The 26,658-nt window shown below is 35.9% G+C and overlaps 1 protein-coding gene across 1 annotated transcript; it reads right to left on the minus strand.

Moving 5' to 3' along the window:
- Window positions 1–5,298: 5,298 nt before the first annotated feature.
- On the minus strand, window positions 5,299–9,377 carry LOC143561306 (protein RGF1 INDUCIBLE TRANSCRIPTION FACTOR 1-like). Its single transcript, XM_077049425.1, has 4 exons — window positions 8,954–9,377; window positions 6,427–6,501; window positions 6,078–6,218; window positions 5,299–5,871 (listed from the first exon to the last, which is right to left on the minus strand). Exons 1-4 carry the CDS (start codon window positions 9,125–9,127, stop codon window positions 5,560–5,562), a joined length of 702 nt encoding a protein of 233 aa, XP_076905540.1. The 5' UTR covers window positions 9,128–9,377; the 3' UTR covers window positions 5,299–5,559.
- Between the last annotated feature and the right edge of the window lie 17,281 nt (window positions 9,378–26,658).

Below are 26,658 nucleotides of genomic sequence, written 5' to 3' on the forward strand. Positions count from 1 at the left end.
CCACCTCTATCCATCTAAATGTTACAGAGTTATTTCTTGTATTCTTGTGCGATCTTAGAACTTGATTTAAATAAGCATTGATGGTCGGGTTTTTAGTGTTTTGGCAGCGGATGTCTTTGTAAGGAAGTTTAATGCTTGTATATTACAAGTAGTTAATGCTTGTTATACTTTTATCACAAGTATACAAGTAGTAAGATTTATATTGCTAGAAAGTGAGAGTACAAGTGCTTGATTGTTACCAAGAGGTTGGGTGATTCAAAATGATCCTAGCATCACCTATTTATACTACTTTCTCATATCTAGTAACTTCTAATTCTCATATCTAGTAACTTCTAATTCTAGAGAGTCTATACGTAATATCTTTGGCTGGTTTCTAGAGATTTCATAGTAAATATCTGGCATTCTTGGTTATTTCTAAGTTGTTCTAAATCAGGTCTTCATGATTATTAGTTTCTATATTTTATTATTGAAAAAAGAAAAAGAAATTGTTGGGAAGAAAGAGACATTGAACAATAATAGTGGGTGTCAAATCAAACTGCATCCATACATACCATAACCATGTGATTTGTAAATGCTAAAAAAGGTTTCATTCTAATTGGGCCCCAACGAATGACATTTATCATGCTTGGGTAGACATGTTCAAAACGGTTTGGGACTAGGAAACGGAACCGGTTCCTAACCGGTTCTTATATTCAAAACCCTCAATTAAACCGGTTCCAGGCTCGAACCGGTTAGGGAACCGAACCGGTTCTCCCACCCTCGGACCCCTAACCTATCTAACCGGTTCTTACCGGTTCCTAAACCGGTTCCTGTACCGTAACCGGTTCCAACCGGTTACAGTGTAAAAAAAAAAATTTTTTTTTCGTTTTTCGTTTGCGATTTGGATTCTAAACTACGATTCGTATTTGTATAACATGAAAAATAAAAAAAACAATTAACATAAAAATAAATATAAAGTTGTGACATGTTTTAAAATCTTCAAAAACAAACTAACAAAACATTAAACTTATAAATATAAAGTTGTGACATATTATTTCTAGAAAAGCCTTCTTGTTCGTCGTAATTATTGAGCGGCGACTTCTTCCTCGGAATTACTTGTAAAAATGCCTTCTTGTTCGTCGTGCACTCGAACATCAAGTGGTGTTTCATCTTCGAGAGTGGTTACGTGTTGAATACGATCGATTGAGTCCAAGTGATCCTTTAAGCAAATGCACATCTCCACCGACTCCGAATTTAGTCTTGTTCTTCTCACCGATATTACCCTGCCACTAAGAGAAAAAGCAGATTCCGAAGCTACCGTAGAAGTTTGGACGGTTAGTAAATCACGGGCCATGGTGGGAAGAATCGGAAACTCGGTTTCCTTTACCTTCCACCAAGCCAAAACATCAAAAGTGTCATATTCCTCTTCGGATAAACCGGTAGAGTAATCATTTGCACTATACCTTCCTAGTTCGCTTGAAGGGGTGTTACCCCTTTGTTTTTTAGCCGTTACGTTGCGAACGGTGTTCATAAGGCTAATCATGGGATTTCGTACTCTAGTAGCACTTGAACTTGATGAAGACCCCCCCGGCATAGGCATGTGTATGTTTGACCCGTATTTATTTAAATAAAAGTCATACATAAATTTAAAATTCAAGTTAAAATCATTTTTTGCCTCTGTTGAAAAGTTTGGGTCAACTTCATGCATATCTAAGGCTGAAAAAATTTCGTCTATCACACATTCAACCCCCGTAACATTTAACATTGGGTTTAAAGCGGCGGCGCAAGTAAAAACCGGTGGCAATTCAAGAAAGTATTTTTTTAATTTAAACTTCATTGGTAATATGATGTTTGAAAACATTGGACTTTTATTTTCAAATTCTTTAAGATTGTTAACGATTAAAAATAACTCCGAAAGAACCAAGGGACTTGTCGGATAATACGTTCCCGATAGTTTCGTAGTTGATATTTTAAAAACTTCAAGAAAAGTCGATAAGTCATTGATAATTTCCCATTTCTCATTTGAAAAGGGGATTGCCAAATCATTCTCGGCAAGACTAGAATGAAACATTTGTAAAGTTTCTCTTTGTTTCAAAGCACTTTGAAACATTATGCAAGTGGAATTCCATCGATGAGGTACATCCCAATTAGCTCCCAAAGCTTTTCTTCCCGTATCTTTACAAAATTTTCTATATTCCATTTGTCTTTTTTTACTTTTCTTAAAAACTTCATGTATCATTAGTCTAAAATCGTTTATAACCGATGTAACCTCATCCGAAGCAAGTCCGTCTTGCACGATTAAATTAATGATATGTGCAACACACCTTAAGTGAAAAAATACACCATTGCAAATCGGCATATATTTTAATTTTAATTTATCAACCGCCGATGTATTATTCGACGCGTTATCAAATGCCATTGAAAATATTTTATTTTCTAGTTTATAAGTTTTTATAACATAATCTAAAATTTCAAACAAATTATCTCCCGTATGTGGATACTCAAAGAGTTCGAAAGCAATGGTGCGTTTCATCATTTCCCACGATAACGAGTCTACCCAATGAGCGGTGACACAAAGATAAGATTCGGGTAGACCATGTGGAGCCGACCAAACATCACTAGTTAAGTTTATTCCCGTATTTATATTTTCAAAATATGCAATTAGTACCTCTTTGGCCTTCTTCCACAATTTTAAACAATAACGTTTAAGAGTATGACGACTTACGTGAGTGTATTGTGGTTGAAGCGTATCTCGAATCATGGCGGTTAAGCGAGGGTTGTCGAAGTGGCTAAACGGCAAAGCTTCTTGAATCACAAACTTCGCCATACGATCTTGAACTCGATCAATTTGGTATGTAAATATTCCGCCTTCACTATCCATTTGCGTTTGTTGCGAATCGACGTTCTTTTTCAACGCCTTGCAATACGGTTTTTCGATGTGTTTCTTCAAATTTGAATTCGAAAGTGGGTTTAAATAAATCCCACAAAACTTGCACCGAGCCTTGAATGAATGGTCACTCAATTCAACCAAATCCCAATTGCACCAAATCTCTTGATTACGATTATGAGGTACAATACGAACGAAACTTGGTTCGGCGTTGGAACCTTGACCAACCGATGATTGTGAGGTAGCCATAACAACAAATATGAATATAGAAGAAGAGAAAACAAGAGATTAGAGAACTCAAAACGTTGTAATAGCGTTTTTTTGTATTTTTTTGCATTTGGGTTTGCGTTTTGAGTGTTGTGATGAACCCATGACACCAAATACCTATTTATACTAGTAGTGGGGTGCTTGGGGGAGCCAAAAAACGGCTATTTTTGACCCCAACGGTCAAAAAACGGCCAAAAAAACGATTTCCAACGGCTATATTCGATCCAACGGCTAGAACCGGTTAGGAACCGGTTCCGGATGGTTCGGTTCCAGAACCGGTTCCGGTTCGGTTCCGGTTCCTACCCGCCCACACTCAGAAATGCAAGAACCGGTCACGGATCATCGGGTTGAATCAGATAGGGTCCGGTTCCTACAAAAATCGGGTAGGAACCGGTTCGGGTCGGGTTCGGGTCCACCGGTTCGGTTCCAAGAACCGGTTTCGTTGAACATCTCTATGCTTGGGTGCAGATGCTTCATCACATTAGCCCAGCCTTCTATACCCACTTTTCAAATATCATCATAATGAATTATTCAGGAAATGTAATTTCAATTCGGTTCGAATACTAACCCGATTCAACAATTCAAATTCATAATTAGAGTTTGATTTTATTTCAGTTTTGTTTTTGTCAAATCTGATTCAAATAATCGGCACCTCTAGGAACATGATTGTAAGTGTTGAAATGTCAAAACCACATGATATACGAGGTTTGAACTTCCTTTGAATCACGTCATGATTGAGTTCTCTGTTCTCGTGGTTTGATCTATTTAACTTGTTTTTTTATTTTTAAAATATTCATGGAATTACATTTTCTGTTATACTCATTTAAGTTTAGAGATCGGTGTAATTCTAGCGAAAATACAAACATAAATAATACGATAAAAGTATATATAATTTGATAGATCAAGAACCTTTTTTGGTAGATTCGATTTATGTTGTTTTTTAGCCACTTTCAAAAACCCGAATTAGGTCATCGTTAAATGTCAAACTACAACTTAAAAAAGTTCATTCAGTCTTTCAATTAAATTTTTGTAAATTTATACCCTGAATAATGAATGAATTAGTATTAATAAAAAAAAAGTTAAAACTATATATATAACTAATAGTTTAATTCAGGGATTTAGAAGCAATTAAAAAAATAGGCAAGAAGGGCCGGTTGAATTGCAAGAGTACAACCCAAGCCTCACCTTTTCAAGCCTTTTCTGTTTGACATTAACTTATTACTCATCAGCCATTTAACTTTCTTAATTTATATGAAGATAAATCCTTCAATTAAGAACCATATAAAAAATTATGCACAATTATTACCGGTTCTATATAAAAGATCTTACATGTGTTCTATTGTGGCCAAAATTTATCTCATTATGTTACACCATTATTTTTAAAAATAAAATAATAACTAAACGTTTAAATGATGACTTCCTAAGGGTAAGTTTGTGCCACATAACCAAGTTTAAGTAGGAAACATGTAAACATAATCACACACTAAAATGCACTTATATATTAAGAGAGTCAACACTTACATAACAATTAACAAATAGACATCATTGTCGAAAGCAAAATATACAAGTTTATCCCATCATTACAATTCTCTATGTTTACCTAACATCCTGTTATACATAGAGCTAAAATGTAGTGTAAATTCGTCAACACGTTTATCATATAACAAAAAAGTATTTGGGTATGATTCATTTTGAGTCCAGTTAAAATTTGTTGGTAGTGAGAAACAATTCATAACTTGATTATTTGTATAAACAAGGTTTAATTTTTAAACTAAACAATATCAAGAAACTTAGAAAACATATGCCTTTAAATTGATTAAAATAAGGATAAGATACTAAACAATATCAAGAAACTTAGAAAACATATGCCTTTAAATTGATTAAAATAAGGATAAGATATTATCTTTATTTATCTATGTACAAATTATAATTGATAAAACAATGTAATTGCCCAAAAATAATGGCCTTCTGAAAGTTTGCAAATGGTGGGAAATGAAGTTTATTTTGAATAATAAACATATGAAACCTAATTTTTATTTTCTTAAGAAACAAATTCACCCTTGATAAAATTCTAGAAATTTAGTGAACTCGATATTTAGAACACATATTCTTATATATTTTTTCATATGTGCATATTCCATTACACCAATACAAAACTATATATATTTTCATATGTGCATATTCCATTACACCAATACAAAACTGGCAGATTCGAGCCAAGTCAGGACCAAGCTCCACGGATTTACAATCTCAAACATCTGCCTATGGTTTGCAACGGAATTGCTACGTGCCGCATTCCTATCAACATAATGACATCATCCGTAAACCGAGTCATAAACAACATTACCTTATTACAAGACAATAATAACAAACCTAATTTTAGTACTTAACTTAAGAATACGTAGTAATAAAACATGCAAGCGGACTTAAGAAAGAGGTGACCGTTGGGGAGCTCCTTTTCTTCTACTACCAAAGGAAAATAATTTGGGAATGAAGTCATTGTTTTTCTTCTTCTTCTTTCTCTCGATCTCTGGCTTATATGTGGCCGTGCCATTATCTGAGCCCGATGACTCTTTAAAGTCCTCAAGGATGGAGTCGGGTGTGATCTGACCATCTTCGTCACCGAACTCTAAACCATCCATTCGAAGTCCTTCCAGTTGTGAGAATGTAAAATCAGTCACATCAAACCTACACAATATGCTAGATAAATCCTCCCCTTGATACATCATGTGATCAACCTGGTCCCACAAACCAATCAAAAACAGTTAAAACTGCAATGTTCAAAGTTCATAACAGCTAGTCTTGTCCGGTCCCACAATCCAATCATGATTCATGAATGGACCAAGTACCCGTCCGACCAGTTAACCAGCTAGTCTTGTCCGGTTTTAAAAACATTAATTATAAAAAATCTAATAAAACTCGAATCAAGTTGAGTGTAATTAACCTTGCAAGAAAGCGAACAAAAGTGGAAGGGCTCTTGTAGAATCCTGTCACAAGTGAAACATGAATTCGCAGGGCCTTTGCAAGACCTTGTTTGTGCCCTCTGGTTCAAGAATATCACTTTTGCACTGTTTATTGTATAAGGCTACATGATGAAAACACTAACAGTCAACTTACTTTTTTTTTCATAAACTTGAAATTTATATAAGGTTAGAAAAATATGAGCATTCAAATGAAATGTAACGCATTAAAAAAATTAGGAATAGTTTGCAAAAAGTACTAAAATATTCGAGCACAGTGAACAACATTAAATAATAATACAAAAGTATAGGAAAAAGACAAAAGAAAGTTACCTGAACAAAAGAACAGTCAATGAGCTTTTCGAGATCATCTAATCTAACAACATCCTGGTAAACATATCTTCTCACCTATCACATGATCAAATGAAACCACCCCGTTAAATAACCACACCTACTTGTCCCCTATCCGTACAACTCCTTAATGCACATACCCTCTTCTTTTATATATGTTTATATTCTAAGATTTAACTTGTCAATGTACAACTCAATACGTGACAAAATCGACCCGTTTACTTAAAGACATCGTACAAGTCATACTTTTCGAAATGTACTATTACATCAGTTAGGTTCATACTACTAAACTTGTATAGTAGTTGGACTACAATCGTCACGGTTGAAAATTAGATGTTAATAATCTTGACAATATCTTTCTTTTTAATAACTTTTGGGCATTTTGTTTGTAATAATTGCACTGTTTTGAAACCTGGCCCGGCCCGGCCGGTCGGACCGGTCCGACCAGGACCCGGTCTTAGAACCGGGCCGGGTGAGGCATTTGACCCGTTTTCGAAAAACCCGGCCGGGTTTGGCGGGTGGCGGTCAGCCCGGACCCGGTGACCCGGCGGGTCGACCGGTAAAACCCATTTTTTATTAAATCTAAAATGAAATGTGTATGGTGGGATTCGAACTTGGGTCATTTCCTAGATAGAAACTTTAATAATTAACCATGAGCCAACCAACCAAGCTTTATTGATGTCCTTATTGATCAAATATATATCATATATATTCAAAAAACAATGTACGAAACATAAATAAACATTAAAGTTTGCTATTATTATTATTATTATTTGTTATTATTAATTTTTATATGTATATGAAGGGTTGAGTTATAATAAGATTAGTTTTCCTAAGAATAATAGGAAATAATCTTGTTCATTCATTTTAAAATTGAATGGTTGAGATTAGATTAGAGAGATCAACAAGGATAAGAGCATAATAGGGATAACACATTTGTTGATTTTCTCTCTCCACATGTCAAATACCCCCATCATTTTAAAACGCCCATAACTTTTTTATACGCCATTTTTTTTTCAAAACAATTTCACCATAATAACGAGTGTTTTTTTTTATCTTTTATATGAGTACCATATTGCTATATAAAAATAAAAAAAAATTCATAGGTTTTTTACAAAGTGTGTTTTATCAAAATTGTGTTTTACAAAATTGTGTTATACAAGTGTGCTTTATTTTTTCATATTGTTTTTTGCATTGTGTTTTTTACATTGTGTAATTTAATTGTGTTTTTCTTTGTGTTTTTGTCATTGTGTTTTTATTTTCATAGTGTTTATTTCATTGTGTTTTTTACATTGTGTTTTTCATAGTGTTTTATTTTCCGACGAAATTTCCGAAGACTTTTCCGGCAAGGTGGTAGCGGTGGGTGGCGGTGGGCGGTGGTGGTTGTAAGAGATAAGTGAAATTTTAAGTGAGTTTTAATTAAGTAGGTTTTTGAAATTAAATTAAGTGGGTTTTCAATATTAAGGTATTGGACAAAAATACCCTCCTTCCTAGCCTTCTTAAGATAATCAAACTTCTTATTTGATCATTTCTCTGTATATGAATTATATATATATATAAATTATTTATGACGTCATCCGGTCAAACACCGGTCCGTCCTTCCGGGTCGGTCCGACCTTTGACCCAGTAAGACGTCTCGGTCGACGCCCGGACCGGGTCTGAAAACATTGAATAATTGAATGAAACCAATGATTATAATAAACAGAAGAAAGGTTAAACGCTTGAAAAAGATGAGTGTTTTGATGTGTAAAAAACAAAATTGACCAGTATGAGTGTTTGATGTGTCAAACATCTACTTGCTGTGAAAGCAACAGCTGAGAGAACCTCTGCAGGTGAAAGCAATGGCATATATACGTATGTGATGATAAATTATAATAAATTATTAATCTAAAATTTTATAATCCAGATTAAATTGTGTATAATTACTTGCTTGTTTTCATTTTAAAAAAATGAAAATCAAGAGACGTTTATAACATGGCGGAGTGATGGTTTATATTTAATAAAGCATTTACTTTTTTATTGGAACTATGTAATTTAATTAATGATAGTGTCGTTTACTATGTCCATACATAACTGGTGAAAGTCGTATAGTTTGTCCATGGCGAAGGTTCAATTTTGGATTTAAACATATGACTAAATTCGTTTAATTATTGTTTACACGTGAACTCGAATTTATAATATGTAACAAATACTACCATATCATTTCATCAACAAAAACTAAGAATTACAACAATCTCTTGTCCGAATCATATATCTTGCTTATGTTTGCAAGTTAAATTGATATGAAAATAGTTGAATTTCACTATTTGATTAATTCACATAAATTTCTAAAAACAAAAAGTGTGGAAATTATATTTTAATCACAAGAAACACTTCAATTCCAAGATATAAACTAACTATATATACATAAATATTTGTGTGTGTTATCATTTAGTAATTTGTTGTTGAGCATATGTTATGTAGTGTGAAATTAAGTTGCACGAAAGCATATAAATATAAGTACATATACCTGAAGAAGTGGATGAGAGTGATGAGTAGGAAGACAGTGAGGGCAAAAGCTTTGACAACAATCCAAACAATATATGTTCTTCTCATTCTTTCTTTTATTCTCATGAAATCCACATATCCCAAAGAAGCTCTCACCCGTTAAACCTTCTAACCATGCAGGCTTCATCATCATCATTCTCCTCTCTCACACACATACAATAGTAATAATAATATCTATGTAAAAAGTGGCCTTAAAGAAAATAATAATAATAGATTGGTTGATGCATGTGGGTTGGCGCAATGTTTTATATATAGGGTAAAGTAGAAAGATGAGGGGAGTCCAGGGGAAGAAGGGTGAGGGTGAGTGTAGGGGATTGGTTAGGAGACCTAATAATGAAGGCTGGGAGAAAACCAATACAAACCCATATGGAGTGTATTCATACTCGAGGTTTACGTATTATTATTATTATTATAATTTATTATGTTCTTTCATTTATCACCTGCTTATTCCAAGTATTTGTAACATCCCTATCTTATAAAATGAGTAATGACTATATATTATGGTTGTGTATTTATCATCAATTGACATATATTCTAGGTCAAAGAGCCATCATGGATGTTTTTGTTTGAGCGCGTTTAATTATAGAGTTTTCATCTTATTTCATACCAATGCACTTAAAACGTACATACTAAGGTATTTAAGTTGGAACATTCGTTTTGATCCGATCTCTCTCTCGTAGATGAAACAAAATGATATATAATTCGGCTAAAATATAAGGTGTGAAACGTTTGTAATTGTATTGACTACATATTAGTCTATTGGAAGACTTTAGCTATTGAACCAATCATTTGATCAAAGATATAAACCTATTTTCGTATGTAATCGTGATGGAGTATTTGACATTTTTATGCCTATGTTGGATACATAATCTACTTTTTGAATGAATTAATTTTTATTTTTTACCGGTGAAACACACACTTATTACTTTATACATATTTTATTTCAAAAAGCACTACACATTTACTCCACAAGATTTCAACCCACGAATACTTTGCTGATAATACACCGCTTTAACCCTAGGATATTAGTTTGATTGCTAAATTTTTAAGTTGTTGCTTTACTTGATATTTATTATCTATAACAGCCTAGAATGTTAGTTTGATTGCTAATCTTTTTAGTTGAAAATTTATTACTTGAATTTGATTACTTCTCAAGAAGTTAGATTGTTAGTTTTAAAAAAATTATTTGGGTTTAATTTCAAAACCTTGAATCTCCAAAAGAATTGATTTGGGTGATTTTCAATCGGATTCTATCGACAAAAACCACTTTATTCTTATATTTCTTTAATAAACAAGATGTAACTAGAACAACATATTTTGTTATAGGTTCAAGACTTTCTAAAGGCCACTTTATTCTTATATTTCTTTAATAAACAAGATGTAACTAGAACAACATATTTTGTTATAGGTTCAAGACTTTCTAAAGGCCACTTTATTCTTATATTTCTTTAATCAATGTCAACTAAAAGGCCATGACTTTCTAAAGTGTTATATTAAGACGTTTTGACATGAAAGATGGTAATAGTTTATGATGGGATGTCAATATCATATCGCTTATGATAGAGTATTTAGTGATATCAAATTCAGTCTAGTGTTAGATAATGCATAGATGAGCAAGTATATTGGTAGTTGTTGCTACAACGCAAACGAGATTTTGATTATGGTACCATTGGAGTAGTAGTATAGAATGGATGGCATGAATGCCTTTGGAGTTTTGGTCATGTATCTATAGGCGAGAGGGTCTAAGGATAAGGACGTCTTAGTTCGTTGTGTCTCTTCCCTTTGAGGATGGCCTACTTGTCTTGAACGCATGTTCCCTCCTCAAAAATGATATCCTTATCTATTTTGGAGAAACATTTGTTTCACATTTTGAAGCCATTCTACAATCTTTCGTAGGTCACTATTTTCCCCTTAGCTTGTTGCTTTGGTATCCGGATCCTTTGTATATAGGTCGCAGATAATCTCTCTTGACTTAAGAGAGATTCACTTATATTATCTTATTATTTTCGTTGATGGGGCTCCATACACCAAGATGGGGCTCCTTTAGGTTAGGTATGTGTGTTTCATGTAGGGAGTTACATCAGCCTATAATGGTGCATAATGTGTTTGTTTTCTACGGGAGGTATGTTCGGTCACTGACGGTGCATATTTAGTTCTCTTAGTTCTTTTATTTCATTAGAACCGAACATGATGACCATCTTTATCAAAGATGAATTTGTATCTCACTTTCGTTGTATGTGATTGTTCAACCAATTTTTTTTATGATTATTCGAAATTTTACGAATATGCCTATGTCCATTTACCGTTGTCGATCTTTTTCTTAAACGTTCTAGAGCAACATATCTTTCAGTTAGCCCCTTTTGGTATACACGAAGATTGTGCTTGCAGGGGTATGGTACTAAAACCCGGTTCTACGACTCTAGATCTATTACGTTCGGCTTATTTCATTACATGGACTAATATATTGTTATTGGGCCGAGGGGGTTTTGTGGAGGTAACCCTAACTGGGCTAGGCCCATTAGGGTACCATGATGGTGGCCATGAGACTCCCTATATAAGCAGGTCTCCACCTCCTTATCAAGTGTGGGTGATTCTCAGTAAGAGCCACCACCATATATTTTTGTGTCTGTGAACAAGAGATCTTCAAGATCATCTTAGCGGTCACCTCCACACCCCCAAAAGGCAATTGCAGGTCACAGCAGCCGGACGAGAAGATCCAGATGTGGTTCGTTCATCTCTAAATCCGTAGAAACATCGTCATGGATCAGGTCAGATTCATTTCATGCTTCGACATTGGCGCCATCCGTGGGACGGCAATGAACCACACGTCGCTTCTCGTTTCGGCCCTCCGATCTGTCCATCAGCATCTCAGATCTACGGATCTGTTCATCAGATCTACGGATCTGTTCATCAAGATCTACGGATCTGTTCATCAAGATCTCAGATATACGGATCAATATTCCAGATCTGTTCATCGATATGTTCTTCCGTAGATCTAAAAATATTTCCAGATCTGGAAATACTATCAGATCTGTTAGAAGAAATACACAGGAAGAAATACTATCGGATCGGAGCAATGATCTGGAAATACACAGGAAGAAATACCCGATATTTTGGGGAAAACCCTCATATCGGTGCTGAATCAGATCTGGGTTCGCTCACGTGTCAAGCATGCTCAAACATCAAGCATGCTCAAACATACGCGCAGGCACCGAGCGCGCGAAAGGTCAACCCACAAGATACAGACCGAGGCTTAAAATCAAGATGTCATGAAGACAGCCAAAACCTATGCTCATGGCGCATAGCACATGCTCAAGCATCAAGCATGCTCAAACATTTGCATGCTCACGCATCGATGCTCACGCATCACGCATGCTCACGCATCACGCATGCTCACACATCACAGATGCTCACGCATCATATATGCTCGCGCGTCACATCTGCGCGCGAGCCGTTTGGTACTCAGACAAGACTAGTCTAATCCAAATCAACGAATGAGTCATACTTAAAGGTTGGGAATCCTCATAATATCCCACATGGCTTCGCGCCACGCTTAAAGGTTGGGAATCCTCCTAATATCCCATATGGCTACGCGCCAAGGTTGGGAATCCTCATAATATCCCACATGGCTTCGCGCCACGCTTAAAGGTTGGGAATCCTCATAATATCCCACATGGCTTCGCGCCACGCTTAAAGGATGGGAATCCTCATAATATCCCATATGGCTACGCGCCAAGGTTGGGAATCCTCATAATATCCCATATGGCTACGCGCCAAGGTTGGGAATCCTCATAATATCCCACATGGCTTCGCGCCACGCTTAAAGGTTGGGAATCCTCCTAATATCCCATATGGCTACGCGCCAAGGTTGGGAATCCTCCTAATATCCCATATGGCTACGCGCCAAAACTTCAAGGTTGGGAATCCTCATAATATCCCATATGGCTACGTGCCAAACTTAGGGGTTGGGAATCCTCATACCATATGCTCACGCATCGCATATGCTCACGCATATTACACACGCTTATGCATCACATGCTCACACATGTCACAGTCTACACGCACGCGCATACAACATCTGCACGTGGCGCATAACACAAAACCAAAGTCTACGCGCACACGCATGCAACATCTGCACGTGGCGCGGGACATAAAGTAGCTCGTAAGACGCCTCGCGCGCAAGCTGTTACTATTCTTTTAGCCCGTAAGTCGCCTCACGCGCAGGCCTTTATTATTCACACAGCTCATAAGACGCCTCTCGCGCGCAGGCTGTACTATTCTTAGCTCGTATGACGCCTCTCGCGCGCAGGCTTTATTTATTCTTAGCTCGTAAGACGCCTCTCGCGCGCAGGCTTTATTTATTCTAGCTCGTAAGACGCCTCTCGCGCGCAGGCTTTATTATTCTCACAGCTCGTAAGTCGCCTCGCGCGCCAGCTTATTTATTATTACAGCTCGTAATAATATAGTTATTATTCACACAGCTCATAAGACGCCTCGCGCGCAGGCTGTTATTATTATTACAGCTCATAAGACGCCTCGCGCGCGAGCTGTTACTATTCTTTTAGCCCGTAAGTCGCCTCACGCGCAGGCTTTATTATTCACACAGCTCATAAGACGCCTCTCGCGCGCAGGCTGTACTATTCTTAGCTCGTAAGACGCCTCTCGCGCGCAGGCTTTATTTATTCTTAGCTCGTAAGACGCCTCTCGCGCGCAGGCTTTATTTATTCTAGCTCGTAAGACGCCTCTCGCGCGCAGGCTTTATTATTCTCACAGCTCGTAAGCCGCCTCACGCGCCAGCTCAATCATTATTCTACAAGCTCGTAAGTCGCCTCGCGCGCCAGCTTATTTATTACTACAGCTCGTAATAATATAGTTATTATTCACACAGCTCATAAGACGCCTCGCGCGCAGGCTGTTATTATTATTACAGCTCATAAGACGCCTCGTGCGCGAGCTGTTACTATTCTTTTAGCCCGTAAGTCGCCTCACGCGCAGGCTTTATTATTCACACAGCTCATAAGACGCCTCTCGCGCGCAGGATGTACTATTCTTAGCTCGTAAGACGCCTCTCGCGCGCAGGCTTTATTTATTCTTAGCTCGTAAGACGCCTCTCGCGCGCAGGCTGTACTATTCTTAGCTCGTAAGACGCCTCTCGCGCGCAGGCTTTATTTATTCTTAGCTCGTAAGACGCCTCTCGCGCGCAGGCTTTATTTATTCTTAGCTCGTAAGACGCCTCTCGCGCGCAGGCTTTATTTATTCTTTGCTCGTAAGACGCCTCTCGCGCGCAGGCTTTATTTATTCTAGCTCGTAAGACGCCTCTCGCGCGCAGGCTTTATTATTCTCACAGCTCGTAAGCCGCCTCACGCGCCAGCTCAATCATTATTCTACAAGCTCGCAAGTCGCCTCACGCGCAAGCTTCATTATTATTACAGCTCGTAAGCCGCAACTCGCGCAGGCTCTATTATTATAGCTCGTAAGCCGCTCTCACGCGCAGGCTTCATTATTTTTACAGCTTGTCACCATCATGGGGAAAACCTCCCAAAACTCAGACAATAAAGACAATGCCAAAGGAAAGGGAAAAAACCGCCTCACACCTTATAAAGTCCAGCGCTCCACCTAGACGCTTGCGCGCCCAGGAGCAACACTGGACTTGGGGGGCTTGTAGGGGTATGGTACTAAAACTCGGTTCTACGACCCTAAATCTATTACGTTCGGCTTATTTCATTACATGGACTAATATATTGTTATTGGGCCGAGGGGGTTTTGTGGAGGTAACCCTAACTGGGCTAGGCCCATTAGGGTACCATGATGGTGGCCATGAGACTCCCTATATAAGCAGGTCTCCACCTCCTTATCAAGTGTGGGTGATTCTCAGTAAGAGCCACCACCATATATTTTTGTGTCTGTGAACAAGAGATCTTCAAGATCATCTTAGCGGTCACCTCCACACCCCCAAAAGGCAATTGCAGGTCACAGCAGCCGGACGAGAAGATCCAGATGTGGTTCGTTCATCTCTAAATTCGTAGAAACATCGTCATGGATCAGGTCAGATTCATTTCGTGCTTCGACAGTGCTTTTCAATGTGGTTTGTAGGGCCTTTTTTTTGGGGGGGGGGGAGGGGGGGAGTATCCCAACTGTTTTTGTGTTCCGCTTGTTTTTTTCGTTTGGCTCATAATGGAGATTGGTTCACCATTGAGCGTTCTAGGGATGCATATTCCCGATGTACCTTTGATACTAGTCCTCTCTTGAAGTACTGGAAAAACTAGTTCTTTTGGATTTCGAAATCCTTTTTTCCTTTTAAATGACATGGAAATTTAATGATGGTGTCTGTAGGGGTATGGTACTAAAACCCGGTTCTACGACCCTAAATCTATTACGTTCGGCTTATTTCATTACATGGACTAATATATTGTTATTGGGCCGAGGGGGTTTTGTGGAGGTAACCCTAACTGGGCTAGGCCCATTAGGGTACCATGATGGTGGCCATGAGACTCCCTATATAAGCAGGTCTCCACCTCCTTATCAAGTGTGGGTGATTCTCAGTAAGAGCCACCACCATATATTTTTGTGTCTGTGAACAAGAGATCTTCAAGATCATCTTAGCGGTCACCTCCACACCCCCAAAAGGCAATTGCAGGTCACAGCAGCCGGACGAGAAGATCCAGATGTGGTTCGTTCATCTCTAAATCCGTAGAAACATCGTCATGGATCAGGTCAGATTCATTTCGTGCTTCGACAGTGTCATTCATGTAAAACCTTTGTGGATACCTCCTACGACAAGGACCTTTTTCAGTGCTTACGGGATAGCAAGACCCGTTCTCGTTTTTTTCTCGCGTGAGTTGCCATTGGAACACTCCTAACATGATCCTTGTTTATGTTTCGAAAGACGCTGGCATGTGTATTTATGTCGGTTTGCTTTATTGACGCATCATATTGCTTGTTCATTATGTGTGCATTGTTTTTGCATAAATGGATTTGATCCAATATTGAGTGGGGATTCTGTGAGCGACTCAAAATGCTCCTCTCTCTCTCTCTCTCTCTCTCTCTCTCAATGAGGGTGATGTTTCTACCCTTAAGGCACCACTTTTCGAGGTTGGTAACCAATATACTTTTGTAATAAAGAGTTTGGGTGACACTAAAAAGCAGAAGAAACCGAAAAAGTTGTGTCGCCTTCTAAATAGGCCTATAAGAGAGGTAAGAAAAAGGATGTTATGACTCCTACCTCTACTCGTGCCTTTAAATGCAATGCAAGGTTAAAACAAGAGCGGGTTTTCCTGGGTTGGGCTCTGCATCTGATGAAGATGTGAGTGATAAGTGTTCCTTGGAAGATGATGAGTTGGATGAAGTCATTAAACGAGTTAGGAGCCCTTAGAGTAAGTTAAGGGGGGTCATGTATCGTTGTACTTATTAAGTTTTGTTTTTGTATTCAGGGGCGAAGTATTGTTATGGCCTAGGGTCAACACCAATCCCTCCCCCCCCCTTTCTATTTTTTGTGCGATAGTGGAAAATTACCATTTTGTTTAAAAAATTGAGTCGTATTTAATAACTTTGTAAGACTTGACTCTAAGATGCAAAAATATGAAACACATGGGTTGTTTTATAATAATATAGTTTTTGATGGTTTAATGGTGTTCTTATTTTTAAAAGATAAGATCCTTTGAACATAGTTTGTCTTGACATGTACCAAAACAACGGGATCCACACATACACTCATTATTGTGTCACTCTAAAAAAACTGAAATCGCGTTAGGCTGCTTTGCCAAAAATTGAGCCTTTCTTTTTGTTATTAAAGAATCACACTCTTTGCCGACGGTTTATAGTAGTGTCAATTCCTAGCAAATTTTCAAGATCATATCATTCATTCAATTAACCATCCATCATAATAACATTGATCTTTTGTGTCACTTCAAAATTTTATAATCGGTCACAAGGCTACTTGTCGTGGTAGGCCTTCAGACGTTAAGTTAAAGTGTCACGTTATTGTCACGTAGGCATGAGGCTTTAACTAATACTCCTTTAACACTGCATTGTGGTTTAATCCCCGTTACCACGTTAAAACTCCACTATTTCCTTGTTAAAACATTTCCCCCCACCATTTCTTTGTTAAAGCTAGTCCCGTTATCCATGCTGCCATTTCCTTGTTTACCGCCCGGGTCTTAACACCCCGGCATGGTGTTAAAGCTCCATTACCACGCCACATAGCTTTTGTTGCCCATGTTAAGACCCCACAACTAGTGGTCTTATGATCAACCACAAGTTTTTGATGTGTACTTGGATGTTATATTTCCTTGGTGAATATCGTTTTCATAATATTTATCAAAATGCACTCCTAGCCATGTTGAATACTTAAGTCAGTTTGATCACTTATGTGACATTTTATGGTCAAAATTTAAAATCATACATAACATACACTAACTATAAACGCAAATGGAAATTTCTTTTTGAAATAAGAACACAAATGAAACTGACCCAACATCAGCAAGAGAACTGGTTGTTCGGTACTAGTTTTTGGATTAATCAGAACTTTCGGGTTGGAAAAAACCAAACCGGATTAATCAAATCTTATATATATGTCATTTAATGCTAAATATTTTGATAAATGTAGCATTAAGTAATTTTGCTACAATGTAAACCGGAGTCCGATTGTGGTACTCAATAGGGCCTGCGTTTTGAGAGGCTGGACCTATATCTGCTAAAAAAGAAAGAGCGTTAGTCTGACCAAAGAGGCCTCTTGTGGTCAGCCTTCAACGTGATAATCAGCGGGGGTTTATCCTGTAATAAGTTATTGGCTAGAGAGAAGATGAGGGCCGAAGCCCGAAGGGTAATTGATTCATTGTACACATTCCCTTTTAGGATACTTTGTTTGCCTTGGACGTAAGTTCCTTCTTTAAAAGTGGCATCGTTATCTATATTTGTGAAAGAGTTTGACTTAATCGTTAGAGCCCTTCTAATTAAAGACTTCCATAGGTTTGTCTTGAAGCATGTTGCCTTGGTACTTAGGTCCGTTGTTTGTATGTCACAGGTGATTTGTTCTCGACCGAAATGAGATTCAAATATAATCTTCGATCTTATCATTCAACTTAACGAGGCCCCATACACTCAAGTAGGGCTTCTTTAGGCTGGTTGTGTTTGTTCAAGACGGAAGGACTATATTGGCATCCGCTGGTGCATAAATATGTGTTTGTTTCATTCAAAAGGTCATGTCGACCACAGATGGTGTATATTTGAGACTACCCCGTCATCAAGTGGTTTATTTGGTAAGTTAGAAACGTTCATATTCCAACAAACTAATAAATTACAAAATCCAAACTAATAACCTAATTAGTTGATAAACAAGCCGAAACTGGGTCATGTTCATCTCTAGTTAATCTCGGTCTCATATGAAATCTGTTTGGGTTAACTTTAACTTGACTTCAATATCATGTTAATACTTTAATTTTTCATAGTTATAGTTATGTAAGCATTAAGTCATCTTCTCCTTGATGTATCGTCACATACTAGTTATACAGAAGTATGCCATTAATTGCTTCTCTGATGTCTACTGATAGTAATAGGGGTAGACGTGCACAAAAAAACCGGTTCCGGAACCTAACCGGTGGAACCGAACCAGAACCGGTTCTAGTTCCAACCCGGTTGGAACAATACCCGGTTTGGGTATTTTTGTACCCGAAAATCGGGACCGGTTCCACTAAATATATTTCAGTACCGGTTCCAACCCGGTTCCTACCCGGTTCTTAATTGGAACCGGTTCGGGTCGTACCCGGAAAAACCGGTTCCGACGGGTTTTTTTTCAAGGGTCAAACCAAAAGTCAAACTAGCCGTTGGAACCGGTTCCAACGGTAATATAGCCGTTGGAACCGGTTTTTTAGACACCAAGTAGCCGTTGGAACCGGTTCCAACGGTAATATAGCCGTTGGAACCGGTTTTTTAGACAATATATCCGTTGGAACCGGTTCCAACGGTAATATAGCCGTTGGAACCGGTTTTTGGGCCAAACCTATATATAACTTGTTTCCATTACTTGTTTCACCACCAAACTCAAAAACAAACTAAAATACTACTCCTTTAGCAAACCCGTTCCTTTACCCGACCATCCAACAAAATACTATTATGGCACCCATCAAAAAAACTAACAACAAGGCTAAGAAGGGTGTTTTTGTTGGCCCCGTTCCTGTTACGGAGGACCCAAGGGTTGTTACGGTAGTCAACCATAACCGCAACCAAGACGTATGGAAGAATTGGGATTTGATTGTGGATGACGAAGGTTATCAAAAGGCTCGTTGCAAACTATGTGGTGCAATATTAAAGCACGATTCCAACTCTACTTTGAGAAAGCACATAGAGAAGCCATATTGCAAGGCGTTGAAAGGGATTGGCACGACCGATCAAATTGACTTGAGTAAAGATGGTACACTATTTCGTTACAACACGACTCAAGTTCAAGATAGAATGGCAAAGTTCGTTATTCAACGAGGTTTGCCGTTTAACCACTTTGATGACCCGGAGTTGACGTCGTTGATTCGCGAAACTCTACAACCGAGATACACACATGTAAGTCGTACTACCTTAAGACGTCATTGTGTCAAGTTGTGGGAGTCTGCTAAAAAAGAGTTAATCGAGTCTTTTCATTCTTTAGAAGCCATGGTTAGTTTAACTACCGATGTTTGGTCGGCACCACACGGGTTGCCCGAATCATACATATGTGTCACCGCTCATTGGGTTGATCCGATGACATGGCAATTGATGAAACGCACAATCGCTTTTGAAAACTTCCCGTTCCCACATACCGCCGAAAAATTGTTTGAATTACTTGATGAAGTTATAACGACTTACAACTTGAGAAATAAAATTTTTTCGATTTCGTTTGACAACGCTTCAAACAATACTAAGGCGGCTGAAAAATTTATCATTAAATATTCACCACCTTGTTTCGGGGATTTTTTTCATGTCCGATGTGTTGCACATATCATCAACTTGGTTGTTCAAGTAGGTCGTGACAATGAACACATTTGTGATGATTTAAAATACTTTAGACTTATGTTACAAGATGTCTTCAAAAGTGGTAAAAAAAGACATCTTGAATATAAGAACTATTGCAAGTCGGTGGAAAGAAAGTATTTGGGGCCGAATTGGGACGTTCCAACCCGTTGGAACTCAACTTGTCATACGTTAAAGTGTGCTTTTGCCCAACGCCAAACTTTACAAGCTTTTCATAACAATCTTGTTGAACAACGCGAGGCCGATATGTTTCCGGAAAGTGTTTGGGTCCAAGTCGGTTATATGTTGGAGTATCTTGACGTGTTCAAAAAGTCAACAACTAAATTATCGGGAGTCTATTACCCTACTAGTTGTTGGGTTTTGCAAGAATTGTACTATATGTCGTGTGTTTTTAAAAGCTTTGCGGAGAAGAACAAACTCTTCGAAAATATTGTTGCGGTGATGAAAGAAAAGTTCATAAAATATTTTGAAATCATACCGCCGGTCTTTACTTGTGCCGCCGCATTAAACCCCTATTGGAATGTTAATGGGGTTGAAACAACGATTGAGGAAATATTCGACAACTTGGGTATGCACGAGATTGACCCGAAGTTGTCGACAGAAGCGAAGGACAAGTTCAACAAACACCTTCAAGACCTCTATGACCACTATTTTCAAATGTACGGTCCAAGCACGAGATCGTCTTTTGTGAAAAAAACAACAAGTGGTAGGCCGTGCAATGACCCACTAATAAACTTGATGAATGGGATTCGTGAATCCGCATCTAAGAGGCAAAGAGGAAACACACCAAGTAGCGAACTTGGTCGATATAGTGGAGCAAACTATGTTGAGGGCGCAACGGTCGACGAAATTCGCAATATTGATTTATTGGCTTGGTGGAAAGGTAAACAAAACGAATTTCCCATTCTATCCGCCATGGCTCGTGATTTGCTTGCCGTACAAGCCTCAACGGTTGCTTCCGAATCGGTTTTTTCTCTTAGTGGGAGGGTGTTATCTATGCGAAGAACAAAACTAACTCCCGAGTCTCTAGAGGTTTGCATTTGCCTAAAGGACCATTTGGATGCTGTGGATCGTGTACAACACAAGGCGAACTTTGAAGACGAAATACCAATAGAGCGCCATATTCATGATGAGGAGGCGGAGGACGGGGTTTCTTCCGATAACGAAGACGAGGGTGAAGAGAATGAAGACGAAGAAGAGTTGTAATTATTTGTTTTGTAAAATTATTTGTAACTTGTTCGACTAATTATTTGTTTTGGTAAAATTATTTGTTTCGACGAAGAAGAATTGTACTATATGTTTTATTATAATTATTTGGAACCGGTTCCTAACGGCTCTAATTTTTAAATTTCAAAAAAAACCGGTGGAACCGGTTTTTTTGTAAAAACCGGTTCGGGTTCATACCCTACCCGGTTCTTAAAAGTTCGCATATCTTGGCACCGGTTCGGGTCGGGAACCGAACCGGTTCCTGACTGGAACCGGTTTCATTCTCTACCCGGGTTGAAAAAAACCGGTTCCGAACCGGTTCGGGTTTTTCAAGGTCTACCAGATTTGTGCAGCTCTAAATAGGGGTATAGGGCTTGACCTGTCCTTCTTGTATTTATGGCTCCTTCTAGCACGACCTAGCCACTTTCAATACCGTTGCAGAAATTATATCAAGTAAACTAATTTTTCACAAACATTTGAAATAATCTAGTTGTTTGTAAAAGATTATGATATATATTTGAAAACCAATGTAACCAGTGGTACACCAACCGGTTTAAGAGTTAAGACACTATTACAATGGATCGGAAGTCTAAAAGTTAAAAGAACCAACCATCCAAAAACATTGAAAATTATTATCATATTTTTGAAAAAAAAAAGAACTTGTAAGAAACTGTTTTTCACGTTTTGTTTTCTTGAACGGCTAACGAATCCTCTAAATAAGCTACTGACTAAATTCACCGCAGTGGGATACACTCATCTATCTTTCGATTTGGAAAAACTCTCATCTAAGGCCAACGTCCGTGAACACTTGCCCGAATGCTCGACAGTGTGGTGAGATAAAACTCGTTCAGTTCAAGGATCCAACTAGTAAAAGCTACATACTCGGCTAGTCTCCCATTATCACTCATTTAAAACTATTTTACTAAAAATAGTTATTAGAGAAAATTATTAATTAATTAGTAAAATTACATTAAAAATTATGAACTTTTTTCTAATGTGATTTTCTTTAATAACTTGTGCTTGTTTACTTAATAAAAATAATTATATACATAGTTTTGTTTAATTATTTATCTACATTCTGCTATAAGTTTTATTTAAAATCATAATTAGTTTTAAAGTAAAGTATTTTTTTTAATCTCGTGACAACTTTAACACGTACTTGATATGTAACTTTGGTGGAATATATTTACGCACCTATACTCAACGATGATGAAGATAGATATTTAATTATTATTTTTTTTGTCATATGTAGTTTTTTAATTGTTTATTTAATTTACATTTGTTTTTTTTAAATTACAAATTGTTAAACCTAAAAATATTTTTGGTATTTAAAATATAAAATGGAAGTGGCAATGAACCATGTGAGCAACGGAAACCATTTCCTTGTAAAGTGATGGAAAGTGAAAACTAATATGACAATAATATGTCAGTAAAACTCATGTGATATGTAGTTCCGATAGTTTAATTCTTGCTCAAGAAGAAAGTTTTATATGTATATGAAAGCAATAAGAAACTTCATGCTCCATTTCCTTCTTCTTAGGACCACAAAATGTTCACACTTATTAATCATTAGGTCATGTGATGTACTTTTATTCTTGGTTTAATCTACTTTTTTCATGTTAGTTAACGTCACATCACACTCAATTTCATATTACTTTCGTTTCATCAATAAAATACTCTACTCATTCCTTCACTCCACTTTTTAAAATAAAAATTACAAAATAATTACTAAAACTGAAACAACATAGAAAAAAATTAATAATTACTAAAACTGAAACAACATAATGCAAACATAATCAAATATATATATATATGATTTGATCTTGTAACTTCTCCGATGCCCGTCTATGTCTCTCATCTAGGACATCAATATTAGTCACTATAATTTTATAAAACCACCTCATTCTTATCCCCTTATTAAAAAAGGAAAGAAAAGGAAAAACTCCGTGCTTCATTTCCTTCCTCCTAGGACAACAAAATGCTCACACTTATTAATAACTAGGTTAGCTACCCGTGTATCACACGGATTATAATATTATAAATTTATATAAATATCAACACAATGTAAAATACAAAAAATATGTTCAAAAGATATAAAGATATATTAATTATATGGTAGAATAAATTACATATTACACAATATGGAAATAAAAATTTGTTAGAAATTCTAAATATTTCTTTGTATACGATACTCGTAGCTTTATTTGTAACTTTATTTTCTATATTAAAACTTAGTTTTTTCACATTGTTTATGTTTATAACTTTAGATAATGCAACACATAACTATCACGAGTTAAAATAAACACATAACTATCATGAGTTAATATAAATTGTCTAAAAACAAACCAACTATCTATAATGATTGACTTTAGCTTTTATTAATATTTAATGCAAAACAAAAATAAACTGAAAATTTCATACTTTGAAATTAATCATTTTATCTAAAGGTATAAGATTTTTATAAGATAAAAAATGTGAGTTCCAGTATTACTTTCGGATATGACTTCGGCTTCCATATTAACATGGTTATCATATTGTATTTTCACATATAGTATTAGTCTCATAGCATATACCAATTTTCTAGTTAATATTTTAAGCATCATTATTTCAATGTCGACTTTTAGGACTAATCTATAACTTGACAACCTTATATTTTAATGTCATTTAAAACATCAGGAAACTAATACTTTCTTGTAAAGTATCATTAATTTATGATTGATAGAACATGGATGGAAAACGATTACTAATTTCTTGAGCGACCTCATTTTTAGGTGCAAGTATAACTCGCTCACTAAAGAAAACTGATGGGTTGATTAAATAGTTAATTAAAAAGAATTATTAAAAATACAAAGTCAATTTATTATATGATTAATAGTGTGCTAATGTCTAACATGTGTATTCCAAAGATAAGTTGTTTTATCCACCTGAAAAACCAAAACATGTAGTCTAGTGTTTATATTTTTGTGGATTTTTAAGATTATCTACTTAACATAAATGATGGGTTGATTAAATAGTTAATTAAAAAGAAGTTTTAAATGGCTACTTTATTAAACCAACCGGTTGACTGAAATTCATTTTAATTATAAACCGTTTTAACTTGAACCATGTTTGATATTTTAACCGGTTAAAGAAACTTGCTCGTTTAAGTTAACATAAACACTAAGAATACATCAATAGTGAATTTGTTTTTTTAGGGTTTTAAAGAAACAGACTTGTAATTTAGTAAATAATCATATATATATATATATATATCTAATAATAAGTTAAATTTTGTTGAAATTTAATTTTAAAATTAATCTTGACTCTTCATCCAATAATATTCTTTCTTATAAAACCTTAATTAAAATAATATATTTAAAACCTTAGTTTTAAATGGCTACTTTTTTGATTACTTATAAAAACCTAGTATTAATAACTAATATAATATATTTATATAAAACAAAATAGCATATTTATGTTGGTATTTATTTGTTTAAATCAGAAAAGAATTATTAAAAAGAGAAAATAAAATATTAAAAAGTGAAAAATTGAAATATAAAATTATTAACAGCAAAGCATTATTAAAAAAATAAAATGAAAGACTAAAAAGTAAAAATAAAAATGAAATACAAAATTATTAATAAGAAAGAGAATTGTCAAATGTATTTAATATGAGAGAGAGGAGGGAAATTATTTATAAGGATTAATTTTGTAATGACATGTGGCACTTAGTAAGTTTTATTTATTATATAGTATAGATTAGGTCATGGAATATATTTCTATTTTTAGTTTATTCTACTTTGTGTTACGTTTTCATTATATCAATAAAATACTTTACTCTTTGTTTCACTCCACTTTTTAAAATAAAAATTATAAATTAATATATAAAATTAAACTACATAAAATAAAATTAATAATTACTAAATATTAGTCATTATGATTTGATATTGTAACTTCTCCAATGCCCGTCTATGTCTCTCATCTAGGACATCAATAGTAGTCATTATGATTTTATAAAACCACCTCATTCTTATCTCATTTATTAAAAAAAAATGAAAAGAAAAGAATATACTCCGTGCTTCATTTCCTTCCTCCTGGGACAACAAAATGCTCACATTTATTAATAATTAGGTCATGGAATGTATTTCTATTTTTAGTTTTTTCTACTTTGTGTTACGTTTTCATTATATCAATAAAATACTTTACTCTTTGTTTCACTCCACTTTTTAAAATAAAAATTATAAATTAATATATAAAAATTAAACTACATAAAATAAAATTAATAATTTTTAAAAATGAAACAACGTAAATTAAACGTAATCAAAGATTCTTTTTTCTTTTGATAATTTAAGCTTGTAATTTTTCCAATGCCCGTCTATGCCATTCATATGGGAAACTAGTATTAGTCATCATGATTTTATAAAACCACCTCTTCATCGCATTCTCATCCCATTTATTAAAAAAAAGAAAAAACTTCGTGCTCCATTTCCTCCCTCTTAGGACAACAAAATGTTCACACTTATTAATCATTAGGTCATGAGATATACTTCAATTTTTAGTTTATTCTACTTTGTGTTTCTTTAGCCATATCACACTCAATTTCATACCAACTCCTTCCATTTCATCAATGAAATACTTTACTCTTTGCTTCATTTCACTTTTTAAAATAAAATTTTGAATGATATAAAAATTAAACTACATCACATAACAATAATAATCACTAAAACTGCAACATAAACTAAACGTAATCAATGATATTTTGCGACAATTTAATCCCGCAACTTCTCCAATGTCTGTCCATGTCGCTCATCTAGGACATTGACATTAGTCATCATGATTTATAAAACCACATCTTCATCGCATTCTCACCCCACTTATTAAAAAAAGGAAAAGAAAAGAAAACACCACGTTCCAATAAATATTTCATTTATTAAATTTAAATGATTATTGAATATTATCGCCATTTTGTGTACATGATATGATGATCACCTAAAAAAATTCATTATAGCATAGTAGTGTTTAATACAGGTTATCACTATTTATGTGACTCAGCCCAATACAAACCAAAAACTTAGGAGTTCGGTTAAGAGGTATTTGAGCATCAAAAAAATTTATCTTGGTGAAATAAATTTATGAGTCCGCTAATAAACGAAGATTTCCAAGGTTGTGTTTGGTGAATCTGCTTAGAAAATTAAGCATGTAGCCAAAAAGCGTTGTCCAATGTTGTGGTTGGTTGTGAAGAGAAAAAGTTAAGTGGCCATTAGACTATGTGTTGTGGAGGCGTTATCCAAGCCTTGTACCATGGTGACGCCTCCACACAACCTTGACCATTTTCATGTTTGCACCATGGAGCATAGGCGCCGACATTATAATGACACCTCTCTCTCTCTCTCTCTCTCTCTAGCTTGTCGTAGTTCAACCATTATTATGTCAAATCTTCCTCATATTCAGATATGGAAGATGTAACATTCGTCGTTTTCAGTT

This window comes from Bidens hawaiensis, unplaced genomic scaffold, assembly GCF_021521415.1.
Source record: "Bidens hawaiensis isolate Kalapana, Puna unplaced genomic scaffold, B.hawaiensis_p1.1 tig00020653_1, whole genome shotgun sequence".
NCBI lineage: Eukaryota > Viridiplantae > Streptophyta > Magnoliopsida > Asterales > Asteraceae > Bidens > Bidens hawaiensis.